Here is a 17,662-nt window from a genome sequence, read left to right on the forward strand (position 1 = left end):
ACCTGAGAACTCTGTTCACGGGTGACCATCAGCGAATACCACCTCTATGAGACTTCAGACAAAAACGTGGGCTCATTTCCTAATGCATATACCTCGAACTGAAAATAAAAAACAATGTCAAATTCGGTGCGTTGTGTGCTACTGAACAGGGAAAAGAAGTGTAAGTGCATGGCAGATGTTGCTCTACTTTTACAAGAGGTCTACCATACCCAACAATAATATTAGCCGATATTTATTAAATCTGACTTCACAGCAACCACTGAAGTATTTAAATATGATCTCACTGGGTTAAGGAAACCTACAAAATGACTTGAACGGAAACGATTGGAAGAATTACGAGGCCCTGGTAGCTCACCATAATCTAATCTGAGGACAGTGGCACATAATCTCCGACACCGACAAGACCCGGTGAAATGAACGAACTTCCATACCAGACGTACACAAAGCAGAATGCAGCGCATCCATCTCGCCTCGTAGATTACTCTACCGCGAAAACAGCTGCGCGTTACTAAATGGCTTGTTTGAAGGTCTGCCGAAACAAGGCATGCAAATATGCTACAACTTAAGCCTAGTTTACACGACGACATTGGGTTGCGCCACTGGTTGCGTGGAATGAGTTGCACGCAAGTGGTTTCATATTTGACTGTAGACACGGTGACACCAATATAAACTTCAGTTCAGTCGTTTTGTGGGTCCCTGAATCGTGTCTGAAATGAAAGTTTTGGCAGCAGCACGTCGCACCAGTTATGATGCAGTTAAAGCTTATTGCGTGGAATCGCTGCATAAGAAAAAAATAAGAGACGTATCTCGATTCGTGACTCGATGAAGAAAAAACGTCAGCTCGGTGGCTCAGCATCCTTGCTCAATTAATTTATAACGGAAGACCCAAGAAGTTCTTTTTATTATCTTAGAATGTAAGCAGAACTCATGAAGTTTCTTCTAAATAGAGTTAATTATGCGATAAGGAGTAAAGGTACTGTAACGCATGAAGCATTGTCGCCAGAACTGAAATTATATATCAAATTGTGTGCATTACAATCGAGAACACTCTGCATGCTATAAGATGCGGTTTTAGTTGGTGATGACGCTTTTTCATTAACACCAATAATTATTAACATTATGAGTAATAATTGATAATACTAAAAGCAATAGTTATTCGAAGCAGGCCGCATTAAGCAGAGAATGGTTTGCAAACTACTCTCTTGGAGATAGATCTGAATAGTGGCAATATTTCAAAATTCTAACGTATGCGAATGGGGAGCACTGCTGCGAAGTTTTAAATAGTTGAATATTGAATAAAGAATGCAGCTTCTTGCATCTGAATAGCCTTCCCTCCTCTCGACAATATTCCTTAACAAAGAGTTGGCCAACTCGAACGACGGGATTTTAGTCTTGCAAACGAGAGCATTGCCACAGCTAGACTTACACTTGCTTGTATTTTTCTTTATTCATTTGTATAGTCTGCAGCTCGTGGTCTTGCGGTAGCGTTCTCGCTTCCTGCCATGAGGTTCCGAGTTCGATTCCCGGCGGGGTCAGGGATATTCCCTGCCTCAAGATGACTGGGTGTTGTGTTGTCTTCATCATCATCATTCATCCCAATTACGGTTGGAGGAAGGCAGTGGAAAACCTAGTCGGGGGTGCGGGTTTCCTGCATCGTTCCCTACGCTCCTCGGAGTATGGGACCTCATCATCATCAGTTGTATATGTGTTCCTAACTCAATAAATTTAGCCTTGCAACTCAGATATTGTCAAACCATCTATGTTATGATCGCACATGACGATCTCAGCGGCAGCAATATGTTGCTTATTTTGGTAATCAGTATCACTGAAATCCTACAAATATCTATGCAAAGCATATCAAAACTCATGCAACTAGTGTCGCCAAATTTGGTACAAGCCGAAAGTGTTTAGTTTCACCATCGAGTTGCGCAAACGCGCGGTTCGCATGCGCAGTGGCCGGTAGCGCAGTTATCTGCAACCCAGTGTCGTCGTGTAAACTAGGCTTTACTGCAGAGAAATGCACATTCACGCGGGTATCGATAATAACGCAGAACTTCTCGCATCGATAAGTAACTGAACTTAACTGGAGCGTCTGATATACACGAGGGCGTGCTAACAAGTAATGCCTCAGAAATTTTTAAGAGACAACTCAAAGCTTTTTAAGTAAAACTAACGTTATTAACTTTTTACATTCATATTCTTCATGTCCATTTATTTGCAGCCCTCTGCCGCAGGAGGGCTTTCAATTGTAGCGTGTAACATGTCGGTGTGTGATGTATGGTTACAGGTGAGGTGGTGTAATCGAGTTCAGAATGCGAAGAGTCCGTCCATTCAAGGAGCACCCTCTCCTTCAGTACGACAATGCCAAACCACACACCAGCGTTGTGATGTCTGCTACAATCCGACGCCTCGGGTTCGCTGTCATCGATCATCCTCTATAAGGTCCCGATTTGGCCCCATCCGATTTTCATCTGATTCCAAAACCTAAAGAACACCTTCGAGGACTTCACTTTGGTAGTGATGAAGCGGTGCAAGCAGACATGAGACTGCGGCTCCGTCAAGATTGTCAAACATTCCACAGGATAGGCATCAATAAACTGGTCTCTCTGGGAGAAATGTGTTTTGAAAAGGATGTGGAAAGAAGTGATGCGGTCCATGACCCGGTCCTAGACATTAGAAAAGGAGTGAGAAGAGCAGTAAGAAGAAGGGCATTAACATGGAGAAGATAATGAATAGTGTGTCAAAGCTGGAAAAATGGGCAATCCGCACGGCGGATTTTGTGGTCGGGTAGGGGAAGACAGTTGCAGTTCCGTTGTGATAGGATGCAGAGAGTGCTAATATACGGTTAAGTGAAGTGGCATCGTGTTAGCTGGTCTAGTGAAGACTCAGGCTCCGACTCAGACTCGATATGCAGGCCACACAACTGTTGAAACAGATCGCGGCCAGAACTAGGTGGATCTCGCAAGATACTGCGGACTGCACTGGGAGACGCTCGCAACACGTCCAGTGGTGCCCTCCGTGACGGTGCCTGGAATTATTTAGGGACCAGCATTGGTCGTTTTGCTTTACTTCCAATCACCTAGCAGCTTGTGCACTATCTGAGTGTGGAAAACCTGTCGTGGCCTGTAAACTTGGCTTCTTACTTATTGGTTTCATTGGAAGTCATTGATACTGTATACTATGACTTTGATTTTGATTCCTAGAATGTATGGTTAAGCTATCACGTTCTATTGGGGGGTTCTAGTGGACTTTGGCTGGGCCTAGGCAGGTTAAGAACGATTTAAGTTATCCTACTGTAACTGTGTTTCAATTTGTGAATAAATCAGAGTATTCGTCAAGTCAGTGTCGAATACTTCATAGCTGGTACATCTGTGTCAGAGTATGAAGGCTATTAATGAGGGATGATACGAAAGGTTCAGTGATACTAGGTTCTTAGGAAGTTAAGGAAATCTGAAATGTGAAAAATAAGAGGGGAAGAAACTGATTATCTTATAAACACGTCGAATGGGTGAGTGTAGCCAGATATAGAATTCGAGGTGGACTGTTTCGCGTTCGAGGATTTGGAGGGAGTGACGGTATTTTAGTGCATCGTAAATGCACTTGACAGAGGACATGTTCTATTAGTATCATACAGATACATTCATTTTGAAATAAAGAATGCCTTTTTTGCTGAAATGTATTTTACTCTTCCAGAAGCGTTTCACTTTTTGCTTTAAGGCATCTTCAGTGGAAAATACAATGATGCAGTTTTGTTTTTATATTTGATTAATGTAGATTATAAAACAGTTCACGCCTCGTTTCTTACATATATAAGTGAGTACTACAGTTCTTTGCTTTTTTGGTTGGCATCTGCGTTTTCTGTCATCTGGTCACATGCTGGGGGTCGCACTATAACTTCACTTACCCAAACGTAACCTTGTTTTCATCACAACTTTCATAGTGTTAATGCTGTGGATAAATCTTAGTGTTCTGTCACTACTTGTGGATATTTTATCAAAAACTGCGATTTAAAGTCGTAACGACTGTGTGGCCAGTTTACGTGTCAGTCTGTTTGGTTTCTTTACGTACGTGTTGCCAACCTAATGAGGTATATGCTGAAAATTAACGTCTGCTAATTTCTGTTCTGTTTCTCTCCCTTTCTCTCTCTCTCTCTCTCGCTCTCTCTCTCTCTCTCTCTCTCTCTCTCTCTCTCTCTCTCTCTCTCTCTCTCTCTGTGTGTGTGTGTGTGTGTGTGTATGTGTATGTGTATGTGTGTCGTGTTGCGACGGGATCTTAATTTCATCTCCAACATTCTCTCCTCCGAATGCGAAAATATTTTATTGACGCCGACCTACAGAGGGAGAAAGGATCATCCTAATAAAATAAGGGAAATCTGAGCTCTCACAGCAAGATATAGGCGTTCGTTTTTCCACGCGTTGTTCGAGAGTAGAATAACAATTATTGTGAAGGTGGTTCGAGGAACCGTCTGCCAGGCTCTGAAGTATGATTTACAGACTAGCCGTGAAGATATAGATTTCAGATTCCACTGAAGATGTCTTACAGTAAAAGGCGGAATGTGTTTCGAAGAAATAAATAACATTGCATTAAGACAGGTGGTTTTTATTTACAAAACGAATATTTCTGGTCTTTCTGCGGATGGTGGCCACGCAAACCAACTTATAATTTGAGGTGGAAGGATGTAACTTCGATGTTTTAGTAGTTTTAGTGAATTATGAACTTTTAGTGGAATTTACATGATACTTTATGTTTAGGGGCTTCATAGAGGAGTTTTAGTGTGTTTGTTAACAGCGTAGCACGGTTTTTAATGATGCGGTAGAAGTCTTATAGGCGAACTTTTTCGGTGTTCCGTCCTATAAATTTGTCCTTCGTCTTGGACCGGTTGATCATGAAGAGTTAGTATTTGCATCAGATGGTAGACTAGTTTTGGTGAGATTGTAGGTCGTTGAGATTTTCAGGAGAATATGATAATCGGCCAGAAAGGAGAAAAAAATGGCTCTGAGCACTATGGGACTCAACATCTTAGGTCATAAGTCCCCTAGAACTTAGAACTACTTAAACCTAACTAACCTAAGGACATCACACACACCCATGCCCGAGGCAGGATTCGAACCTGCGACCGTAGCAGTCCCGTGGTTCCGGACTGCAGCGCCAGAACCGCTAGACCACCGCGGCCGGCAGAAAGGAGATATCGTCAGCCTACTTGAGTAGGTAGACAGTCTCTGCGACCGCATTGTGATTTTTCGCTTAATTGAAAGTAGACGGCCGATACCTTTAATACATTAAAATGTATTTGACGTACAGAGTTATGCGTCTCATTAAATCAGAAATAAAATTCCAATACTTTGCATATTGTCGTTTTCGTTATTTCATTTTATTTATTTATTTAACTTGACAAGCCGGCCAGTTTGGCCGTTCGGTTCTAGGCGCTTCAGTCTGGAATCGCGCGTCCGTTACGGTCGCAGGTTCGAATCCTGCCTCGGGCATGGATGTGTGTGATGTCCTTAGGCTAGTTAGGTTTAAGTAGTTCTAAGTCCTAGGGGACTGATGACCTCAGATGTTAAGTCCCATAGTGCTCAGAGCCATTTGAACCATTTTTTTTAACTTGACAAGCACAGAGTCAGTAGCATGTTGCTTGACAAAGTCACGTCGATTAAATACCTACGCGCAACGTCGCAAACCCATACGAAATGGAACGAGCATGTAAGGGTTGTAGTACGGAATGCGAATAGTTGACTTCGGTTTATTGGGAGAGTTTTAGAACAGAGTGGTTCATCTGTAAAGGAGACCGCATGTAGAACACTAGTACTGCCCGAGACTTTGGGAAACACAATAAGCTGGATTAAAGGAATACTTCGAATCAGTTCAGGGGAAGGTTGCTAGATTCGTTACCGATAGGTTACAGATATGCTTCGGGAACTCAAATGGGAATCCCTGGAGAGAAGGCGACGTTCTTTTCGAGGAACATTGGTGACAGAATTTACGGAGCCGGAATCTGAAGCTGACTGCGGAACGATTCTCCTGTCGACAACGCACATTTAGCATAAGGACCAGAAAGATAAAATAAGAGAAATTACGGTTCGTATGGAGGTATATACGTAGCTACTTTTCCATCACTTTATTTGCGAGTGGAAGAGGGAAACAAATGACCAGTGGTGATACAAAGCACCCTCCGCCACGAAAAATATGGTGGCTTGTGGAGTAAGTATGAAGACGTTGAAGTATATGTAAAAAACAAATTGTTCATGCATACAGCATAAATGATTGCCTCCTTTTTCCACATAGTTTACTCAAAGTATAATTTCCTGGGCTGAGAAAAGTAAGAGGCGGTGTCCCGTTTCCGTTAAATTCTCCGTCTTCTTGTAAAGAAACACTGCCGGTTGCTGTTACTACTCGTCCCATAACATCCGAAGGCCTTATCCTATATTATCAGTTTCCTTAGTATGTACTTACATTAAAATCTCGCCAATACGCTAAACTTCCGTGTCCAACTTGATAATTGGCCTCTTTTAACTGAGGAAGAGAGTGAACAAATTCCTTCAGGTATTATACAGGGTGGCGTAGAAATGCTCCGACAGACTTCGAGGGATTGCAGATGGCGTCTTAATGAACAAATAGAGGACAGGAACCCTTGTCCATAAAACGTCACTCAATGATGCTACGACGCTACAGAGCATCAAAGCAACAGGTGCCACCATGCCATCCCTTCGGCGGCAAACGTGACCTTTACGCTAATGGAACATAGGAGAAACGTCTCGCAATGTTGTTTATTCTTCAGTGATCGCGACTGATTGCTACGATCGCCAGTGGAGAAGTTGGAGCTTTCTGCTGCACCTTCTATGAAAGCGATGTTTTGCTTCTTTGGTGGATGACAGTTTCTGACACAGGATTCTATCTGCAGTTTACTTTTCTCCTGGAACCGTCTAAAATCCCCAGTGATTTTCGATACACAGAACAAAAATAAACTGTGTCTGAAACCTTCGTCTACCAAGGCAGCGGAGCATTGCATTCATAGGAGACAAGGCCTGTCTACGCAGCAGTAAGCTTTGTTTTCTCCACTGGCAATCGTGGCAATCAATCGCTATCGATCGATAACAAATAACATTGCGAAACACACCGCCTACGGTCCGTTAGCGTCAAAGCCACGTTTACTGCCGAAGGATTGGATTTAGTGACAGGAGTCGGCGCCTGTAACGATCTGCAGCCTCGTTGGATGATGTTCCTGGACATGGGTCTCTGTCCTCGATTTGTTCCTCAAGACACTACTTGAACCTCTCGAAGTGTGTCATAAGATTTCCGAGACACTCTGCATATGTAGCGGAAGTGATTGATCTCATTGATCCCATAGAGTTGTTCTCATGTTGTCATCCATCTTCATCGTCGTCAGTAGATCTCATTCCAGTTAAACGGGGTGTGTAGAATACCTGGATGTGGGTGGTGATTATCCACTGAATATGGCTGCGGGAACAGCAGAGAAGGCCGCTTGTGGATGCAAGAAACCCCTTAATGCTGTTTGTTTACATTTATTCGATTTCGTTGCAGCTAGTGTTGTTGCCGAGCACAGCATATACACCGCCACGGTGTTTCTTGGTACGTCGACCTCTGACCCATCCTTGTACATTGTGATGACCGTGCAGTACTGATAGGAATGATGGAAGTGGAACAGAGTGAGCCCCCACAAACTGGTAATACTATTCACCCGATGTGTGACGGTGGCTGTGATTGGTAGTGTAGCAATTCCTGTGTGGAGAGCAGAGTATGGTAAAGGGGCTAATTTCAACCAGAACTCTAGTGAGCGCCGAATGTATGGGCAGTGTACAGATGACCCGATAGAACATAGGGCCTTAAAAAACAAAAAGACAGTAATAACCTTCGTGGACTTCACAAAGGCATATGACTCGATCGACAGACAGACTCTTGTCTGGATCCTGAAGAACGGAGGACTTGATGGAACTACACAAAAACTCATAAAAGAAATTCTGACAGACACAAAAGCAAGGGTGAGATTATCCTAAGGACAAACACACACACCCATGCCCGAGGGAGGACTCGAACCTCCGCCGGGACCAGCCGCACAGTCCATGACTGCAGCGCCCCAGACCGCTCGGCTAATCCCGCGCGGTGCAGCCGCTGATATCTCGTGGCACATTACATGAAGCCTAGCATCTCTGCTAACTTTTTCTAGCTAATGTCATATATAACCATTTTTACAATTTCCCAAACTGATAGCACTATCCAAATTTTCAGAAACTTCAAGGACACCTTTCTTCGTATCCTGGAAAATGAAGTGACCAACAAAGCAGAGTTAGTATGGAAGATGAGCACCTAGAATGTGATCGCTACCTCCCTTCCTGCGTTAGTTGTCTTGATTTTGCCTCCAGCTAAGCTACCTGATGTAGAAGATGCTGAATCGCTTCCTGACCAGGAACTTGTTTAGACTTAATGCTTACTTACTACTACCACAAGTACACAGAATATCCAAAAGAAGAAACAATAGGGAAAGCAATCATCCCTCTGAAGAGGGACTGGCTGTTGTCTTCAGGTTGTCAGCCATCTTCATCGTCAGTAGATCTTCCGAATCCTGTTATAGCGGGGTGGAGAATGGCTACGTATAAGTGGTGATACTCAACAAAAGTTGGGTGCAGCTACATCAGAGAACTGAGATCATGCATACAGGAAACCCTTTATCACTGTTTATTTAAATTCATTAGACTTCGATGCAGATAGTGCTGATGACGACCGTGGCAAATACGTCGACATGCCGTCCCTTGGTACGTTGACTTCTGGCTGAGTCTTGTAGGCTGTAACAGTGCCAGTACACCATCAGTGTGGCTAGTGAGTATCGATGGATTCTCTAACTACCTGACCCGTAGCTGGCCTACCTGGCATAACTGTTGTTACCGGGAGTGTAGCTCGCTGTGTCTTGCCCCCCAATGACACAGAGTGAAGGCGTCCCCATTGGGAACCTTAGCAAAAGTATGGACCCTTAGAGGCAGAAATTGTGGAGCTACCGAAGCGCTCAGGTGGTTAGGTGATTGACAATGGTTTGACGCTCAGCGACGGTAATGACAGCAGCATCGCCGGTATAGCACTGACCTGCACAGACTGGACCTCACACCGGTGCTCTGGCACTCGATGGTGGCAGGCAGGAACGCAGGTGTTTAAATGCAGCTGCCTGGGGCTGATAACGAGTAAGGGGTTACGTTTCTGTGCAACGTGGAAATGTCGGGTACAGAAGTCGGTGACTGTGGTCTGTCAGCTGCCTCACTTTAGTGGGCCGAAATGCAAAAGCCTCCTGAAGGTTGGTCAGGATCCCAAAGTGGTCGACGCGTGGAAGGAGGACGGCTTATGCGCATGTTGCGGAAGATACAGGGTAATGATCAGCGGTAGTCAGTGCTCTGTACGCCCCTCTCTTGTCTAAGGCATTCAGCACGGACTGCGATCTATTCCGTTACACACCAATCCATTGACATGAATTGTGTCAGTGGTGAATGATTGTATGACCATCTAGTAGCAGTCCTACAAGATCTACACCATAACCAAGCGTCCAGAATCTTCCTTTAAATGTGGGATCCTCATTTTGTCCGGTGAGATTACTTTCAGCTCTAGCAGCTAATTAAACTGGAGGTAATCAACATAGGTGTGCTATTTACAAGAGGAATAAATCGTGGAGATGACAAAGAGAAGGAAGTAGTCGTGAGATGTGACTCACCTGTGAACTCGGGAGGGCAGTGACAGCGGAAGCTGTGTGCCGCGGTAGACGCACAGGAGCCGCCGTTGTGGCAGGGTAAGCGTGCGCACGGGTTGGCGCCGCACTCCTGTACACCCACCGCGCGAACTACCAGCGGCTCGCCCTCGTGCAGCCGCACCTCCTCCTGGTTGAGCCTCAGCTGCTGCACACAGCCAACCAAGCCACGTGCTGCTCCCACATTTTCCGACACCCTGTCAGCCACAGTCAATATGTCACTCCAAGTACTACACAAACTGAATTTCTGAAATGAGGAACAATATTGTCGTTGAGGAAAATAACATCGACAATGATACTGATAGAAAGGCTATTCTGCATAATGATATGAATTGTTACCTGAGGCAATGAAAGAAGTTCCAGATATAAAATTCCATAGAACCTATCACATATATTTTATTGAGATATAAGAACCTATCCATACCGAATGCGATTTATCTTTTACTACATCGTTGCCATGCAGCGTACATGAAACTTATAAACCTCATTTTGCTAACTGAAAGCCGACACCATATACATAGAATTCAGCTATTGTAACTACATTTTCTGGTATACATGAGATTTCAAACTTTTGACTATTACGGCAAATAATAGTACACCTTATACAGTTACGGGCAGATAAAACGGAACACCTTCAACGACTAGAGATATGACGATCATATTCACAGTATATGTACAATAGTATGTTCAGAAATGATTGGCATTTGAATCATGTCGGCCCGTGAGTTGAAGGTAAACATGGAAATAGCGGTGCAACACCAGCTACAGGTAAATATGCCTGCGGCTCTCGATGTCGCTATAAACCGAAGTCAATGGAACGGTGCAACTTGAGCCGACGTGCAGGGTGCCTCGCAGCCGTAAGCATACCGTCCATTCAGTGAGACCGAAAGAGGGCGCATTATTGGCATGAGGGAATGTGATGAATCCATCCGCGAAATTGTTGTTCGTGTGGGACGAAATATTTGAGCAGTACAACGGGTGTGTACAGAATGGTTTACGGAAGACCACAGAACACGACGAGATGGGTCAAGTCACATCCCCCAGTCCCCCCCCCTCCCCCCTCCCCTAGAAGATCGACACCTCATCCGAATGGCATTGCACGAGAGATTTGCGTCATCCTCGGCTCTGGTGCAACAGTGGGACAGTGTAATACATCGTACATCATCAGTTGTGATAGTCCATCGCCATTTATTACGGCATGGGTTACGTATGCGTCATCCGCTTCTCCGCCTATCTTTAACGAATGTGCAGAAACATGCTAGACGGCAATGGCGTATGGAACGACATCACTGGGGGCAGGAATGGCATCAGATAGCGTTTTCGGACTAATTCAGGTTCAGTTTGTTTGAAAATAATGGCCAAATTTTGGTTCGCTGCAGACAGCAGGGTTAGTGGCATCACACTGACTGCATTCACACAAGACCTACAGAGCAAACTGAAGGCCTTATGGTGTGGGGTGCTATTGAGTAAAACCACAAATCACAACTGGTGGGTGTCCAGGGTACTGTGACCACTGTGACCTATGTGAATGACATCCTACAACCGCTTTCTGCACACCACCTCAGACGCCATTTTTCAGCAAAACAATGCACGATCACGTCTTTGGAACAAGGTGAATGCAGCATGGATGCCTATACGATAGGACTGTTTTACTCACGTATGTACTATGTGTACTTTAACATTATTACTTGTATACTGCAAATGCCACTGAAGATCGAAATGTGGCCTAACACTGATCTAATACAATAAAATTCTAAAAACAAATGCTGCATTTGCTGCATCACGGATATCGACTTTCAGTATTAAAAATGAAGGCTCAGAATATTTTCTTACAATTATCTAACACACAATGAGCACGAAATGGAAGCTTAAACTTTTATACAAGTTTCTCACAGGAAGACTAGTACAGAATATTGTATACACACATAACTTATGCAGAATGTTTTATTTAGCAGAAGAAATAGTCTAAACACGTCCCAAAGAATAGTACTACAGGGTGTATATAGTACATTAGCTTACTTGGTAATGATTCCCGTCTCCTAATAGTTCATGTCACCCTCTCTCTGTCTCCCACCTCCTCCTCCTCCTACCTTTCTGTCCGTCTTCTCCCGCTCTCTCTGTTCATCTCCTCCCCCCTCATCTCTGACCATCTGCCACTGATCCTCCCCATCTCATTGTCCACCTCCTCCTCACCCTCTCTCTGTCTGTCTCCTCCATCCCCTCTCTCTGTCTGCCTACTCCCTCCCCTCTTCTCGTCCTTGTCTTCCTATCTCACAATGTTTTACACCTCCTCCTCCCTCTTCTGTCCATCTCCTCCTCTTACCCTTCTCTGCCCATTTCCTGCACCGCCTCTCTGTCCTTCTCCAGCACTCCTTCTCTCGATCCATATATTCCTCCCCCTCTCTATCCATCTCCTCCTCTTTCCTTTCACTGTTCATCTCCTTATCTCTCCTCTCTTTGTTCATCTCCTCCTTCATCCCTTTCAGTCTGTCCAGTCTTCTCTCCTCCTCCCCCCTTCTCTCACCATGTTATCGCCCCCATTCGAATAGAAGATTTCAAGTTCTTATCCCCACAGTATTTCATTCCCGATGCTAGGTTATATGTGTACCAAATTTCGTTGAGCTCCATCTAGAGGTTTAGGGGGAGATTTTTACTAGTTACTTTGCACACGTATGCTCTTCACATTTATTTCACATATATTTCATACGTATTACTACATATGATTCACTTGTATCTGCAGAGAATTCCACCGTGCAGTTTTGTTTTCCCGCAGTTCAATGTTTAACTTAACTCCTCGTGAACAGCCCATCAAGGCCCAACGGTACCGACCGGCCTCCGTGTCATCCTCAGCCCACAGGCGTCACTGGATGCGTATATGGAGGGGCATGTGATCAGCACACCGCTCTTCCGGCCGTATGTCAGTTTCCGAGACCGGAGCCGCTACTTCTCAATCAAGTAGCTCCTCAGTTTGCCTCACAAGGCCCGCTTGCCAACAGCGCTCTGCAGACCGGATGGGCACCCATCCAAGTGCTAGCCCAGCCCGACAGCGCTTACCTTCGGTGATCTGAGGGGAACCGGTGTTACCACTGCGGCAATGCCGTTGGCCCACGCAGTTCAATGTTTATGACACCGTATATCCTGTGCTCTGTGTCGTATAGTGATATAGTTCTGCAAGTACACTAGATGCCAAACCGGTAACCGAGTTCCATTGTGGGTGAAGTTAACATAGCTCATATGGTAATACAAGGATGATGACATATCCTATAATGTTGCTACCAATTATAGGGTGACAGCAACTCTTTACGCAGCTTTCGGTATCCTTCGAGTAGATGTCAAAGGGGTAAGAATTCTGGTGTCTGTTTCCCATGGTAGCGAGGCTGAGTGTTTGCTGCCGCTTGGTTGCCACAGGCGTGCATCAGTGATACCATCTGCGAGAGCCGGAAGAAGCCTTGCTCTGGTCAGATGGATGTCAATGACATTAACATGGACTCAATCTACGCCCTAGTCTTTGTTTACCGTGACCCTTGCCTCTTGTATGTGATGGTATATAGAGTACGAAGGTCACGAGTATTATTAACTACGTTACTCACAACCCTCAATAACTGCGTGGTGTGGATGATTACCCTCTACGTTGTTCGGTACCTGTCACAAAACCGCCTTCACTTTTCCAGCTTTTCTGTATCAGCCATATCAACCGACTACCTTCAAAATCCGCCGACATCCAGTCGCCTCGTGACCTGGGGTGCAAATTCTTTGGGTTGGCGGAACTGCACCTAGAAGCATTCGAAAGCGGCTGTAACAGCTCATAGCTCATAGTTCCCTTGAGTGTCGTTTAGTACCAATCTGATCGGAATCAGAAGTTCCGATTGTTGGATGATCAGTACGTCTCTATCCAGAAGGAAAAACCTTAAAAGACTTTGTCATCTCATTACTGGCCAACTGTCCCAAGATTGTCACTATAACGACGCCTGGCTGCTCCCACAATTTACGTTGCCTGGTACTCGATGGCCCGAGTCGGGTCCAGTTCGCACCGGAAAGGAAGAGGAAATCATCAATTATGAGAGCACCGGTCACTCAATGTGGTATGGAAATGTCGAAATTCTAGAACTGATTTCATCTTTTTGGGACTCGGCTGTGTAAGAAGAAGATGAAATTCGTTTGACTATGAACTTAAGTAATATGGATAGCGGTTCCAGTCTGGATAAATCATGGAATTCATTAATCAACTCACCAAGACGTTACTACAGTACATCGCAACATGGATCGACCTGGCAGCCACAGGTTCTATTTATGCATACTCATTGCTTCCGATACACGGAATCTGTGACTGCACACACAGTGACGTAGTCTGCGTGTTTAAAATAACAGTTCGAATGCTGCAGCCTCAGTCTGTCGACTCAATCTGAAGATGGCCGGAAGATGTACGGTCCAAATATTAGAAAAAGAATTCTGCCTTCGTGTTGTGGGCTCCTGACCTTCCAAGTACAGTCAAATGGCTCTGAGCACTATGGGAGTTAACATCGGAGGTCATCAGTCCCCTAGAACTTAGAACTACTTAAACCTAACGAACCTAAGGACATGACACACATCCATGCCCAAGGCAGGATTCGAACCTGCGACCGTAGTTGTCGCGCGGTTCCGCACTGAAGCGCCCAGAACCGCTCGGCCACCGCGGCCGGCGGGACGGGAGAGATCCTCTGTTAGCACAGAGACAGCAGCAGAGCGTAGGACCCTGAGACCATCGTCCACAAATTGGCCGCTATAAGATCGACCGACGACTATATGTTGCTCGTTGATGGTTGCTAAGGAATAGTGGTGACGCCGTATTTTTGTCAACGAAATGGTTCAGCTATGGTTCTATGCCCGAGGAAAGTTACTTACTATCGAGGAGCAGTGAGAGACAATTAAGAGGAGCAAAGTTTGTGTATAGAGGGTCGCAAGGACCGGATATTTAGTTACTGTTTGTTGGCTAACTTGAGATAATGCGGTTATCTATCGATATTAATTAATCGGACGGTTGTATCGATTTATTGTGCAGTTGGGAAGTTCCCGAATTTTTAGAAGTATGACTGAAAGTGTCTGTATTTCGGTGAAAGATTGCAGCAGCAAGTATAGGGCTGGACATCAAAGACTGGAAATAATTAAATTTCATTGCACCCCTCGAATTATTTTGAAGAATTATCGAAGTGACTTATTCTTCAATTAGCTGAATGGGGGTTTAAGTTTGTACTTGTAGAGCGATTAAGAGTTCTCTGAGGACTATAAATCCTGAATCGTAAAAGTATTGTTTGACTTCAAGTGATTGGACTGAAGCTATTTGAGTCATGGTTCCGGTTATGGTGTGTTTGTAGCATACCTATAAAGTGGGTGCTGTGATTAATTGTAAATGACTATTATTCCTAATATACATAGTTATAGTTTGGAATATGCTCTGTTTGTTTTAATATATTTATATGTGTCATCCTAAATGCCGGCCGTGGAGGGCGAGCGGTTATAGGCGCTACAGCCTGGAACCGCGCGACCGCTGCGGTCGCAGATTCGAATCCTGCCTCGGGCATGGATGTGTGTCATGTCCTTAGGTTAGTTAGGTTTAAGTAGTTCTAAGTTCTAGGGGACTGATGACCTCAGATGTTAAGTCCCATAGTTCTCAGAGCCATTTGAATCATTTTTGTCATCCTAAACCAGGTTTTTTCTCTTTCTTCACTTTTAATCTAGAATAAGTAAAATTGGAGATCTAATTGTCAATAATGAAATGTATGCACTGACGCCAGAAATAGAATGTAATAAAATAGTAAAATTTATCCCACATCCACAAAAGCTGAAAAGCGTATTGCAGGCCCCTAAACAGCCCACCCTTCCCTCTGAGGAATGGGAATGAAAAGTGCAAAAAAGAAAAAAAAATCTAAAAGTTGACGAAGCCGTTCTCTGAGGCATAGAGTAACGGCTATGAATGTACTAGATAGATTTAGTATTTGAGGTTAAATGTGAACAGGATTTTCTGTTTATTGATTTATTTTATTGTCGAGTGGAGTTCTCGATTTTTGTAGAGATTTGAAGATTGTTAGCGTGAGACACAGACTGATGGTTTTCTTCTTTTATTTTGATAAAGTTTACCTTACTCAGAGTTGCGGTAGTAACGTTTCAAGAAGCTCCACTGCAACCGTTATTCCTGTAGTTAATAGTGACGATTGTCATTTTCATTGATGTTTTGTTAGTGGGATCGTGGATCGATAACACCTGAAATGGCTAAGAATTTTTCAAATTGTGTTTTAAATTGGGTTAAAAACTGGTGGTAGCACCTAAGACTTTAGTTGGACCTACTTTTGTATTACTTCATTTCGCTTAGGGTGGGGACTGAGTTTTGTTTGTTCTCGACCACTCGTCGGTGTTTGTCTCTGTAAGTAGATAGTAAAGAGAAGGAAATAAATTGTTAATTTCTTTAGAAGTGAAAACCTGGTCGCCGCGTTCTCATTTAGCCCAAACTAACTAAATAATTGCTATTTTACAGAAATCATTCATTATGATAGGAACAAGCGAGATCTTAAACTGTCGCACACTAACCAATAGAAAAGTGCTGTCAAAATCAGAGATTCTTGAGTGATAAATGAACGGAAGATAGGTAATCCAAAGTATTTACGAGTTAAGAAAATTTTCTTCAAGTTCATTTAACGGATAAAATCATAATAAAGTAATTAGTGCAAGAGTTTCTGTTTAAAAGGATACAAGAGCTTACTGTTTAAAAGTTCAGAAAATAAGAACGACAGGTTTATTTTTGTTCTAAAGCTGAAAGTTTATGAACGTAGTTTCGTAACGTAAAGACAGACACGTTGCTTACATTATTGACGGATGTTGCTGTAGAAACAAAATAGAGCGCTGACAGTATCTGTCAAAATTCATTCACTTCCAACATATTTTGGATTTCTGAGGATGGTAGTACGCGTAAGCAAGAAGGTAGCAAAATATATCAACCTTTATTGTGATATTACAAAAAGCTCAAATAGGCAAGTGAGTGCATTTAAGATCTGTGATTTATGTTAAAGAGCGGTCTGATGTGTGTTTGGGTAGGAATGATTCTTGGCTACTCTAAAAGTTTACTAGTAAGAAAATTGGATTATATCTCTTTTAGGAAGAGTTCTAAAGCATTATGCGTTACACACGTGACTAGACAAAATAATTTCAGATTCATTTCGATCAATTTATGGTATTTAATCTTTGGTGTTACTGGACTGTATACGACGCGCAATTGCATATTTCCGTTAGTGCGTTGAGGTCATTATAGGAGGAACTATTTCTTAAATGTCACAGATATTGACCTTAATGTAATAATACATAACGGAAAGGTGTAAAAACCTATATCAAGAACAACACACGCAGAAAGACGCCGTTTGTGTGCGCAATTGAAATTTACCCGAACCAGAACTTCTGTGTAGCTAGAGTGTTATCGCAGCGTTCCTTCACATTCAAAATGGATATTAAATTTTTTTTCTCAATTTCTTCCCTTACTGGGCGCGGTTGTGTTTCCTACTAAAAGCTTAGTTGAGTAAAGGTACAGACGGCAATTGCGGCACCGGGCAAACGCTTTCCCACACCCCAGTCCATATGGCATGACCGTCTATCGCTTGTGGAGTAGGTAATCTGTCTTTCTTACTGGCTTGCTTAGCTACACCAGCTTATGCATTGCGATACGATATAATAAATCATGACCCACAACGTGGCAGAAACGCCAAACACTGCCTGCTGCACCTCTCTTACACAACGTGCACCATGGTCCATTGGTTCGACGCTCCCCATACTGTGCCCACTTAACGTCGTCAAAAATTACTGTTAGTAGCGAATAAAGATTTCCGCTATCATTAAACCAACCTCCTCCAGCCGTCACCCAAACACTCTACAACTCGAACAGCGACCTGCTTCGAGGTT

General features: G+C 43.7%; 1 protein-coding gene across 1 annotated transcript in view; it reads right to left on the reverse strand.

The window, feature by feature from the left end:
• Positions 1 to 8,691: 8,691 nt before the first annotated feature.
• Positions 8,692 to 17,662, reverse strand: part of LOC126184066 (agrin-like) — a 121,013-nt gene continuing 112,042 nt past the window's right edge. The window contains exons 6-7 of the mRNA XM_049926427.1: positions 9,710 to 9,939; positions 8,692 to 8,798 (exon numbers count right to left, since the gene is read on the reverse strand). Of these exons, the coding sequence (XP_049782384.1) occupies positions 8,692 to 8,798; positions 9,710 to 9,939 (337 nt within the window). The remainder of the gene's footprint in view (positions 8,799 to 9,709; positions 9,940 to 17,662) is intronic.

The sequence above is a fragment of the Schistocerca cancellata genome, chromosome 4 (genome assembly GCF_023864275.1).
Source record: "Schistocerca cancellata isolate TAMUIC-IGC-003103 chromosome 4, iqSchCanc2.1, whole genome shotgun sequence".
Classification (NCBI taxonomy): domain Eukaryota; kingdom Metazoa; phylum Arthropoda; class Insecta; order Orthoptera; family Acrididae; genus Schistocerca; species Schistocerca cancellata.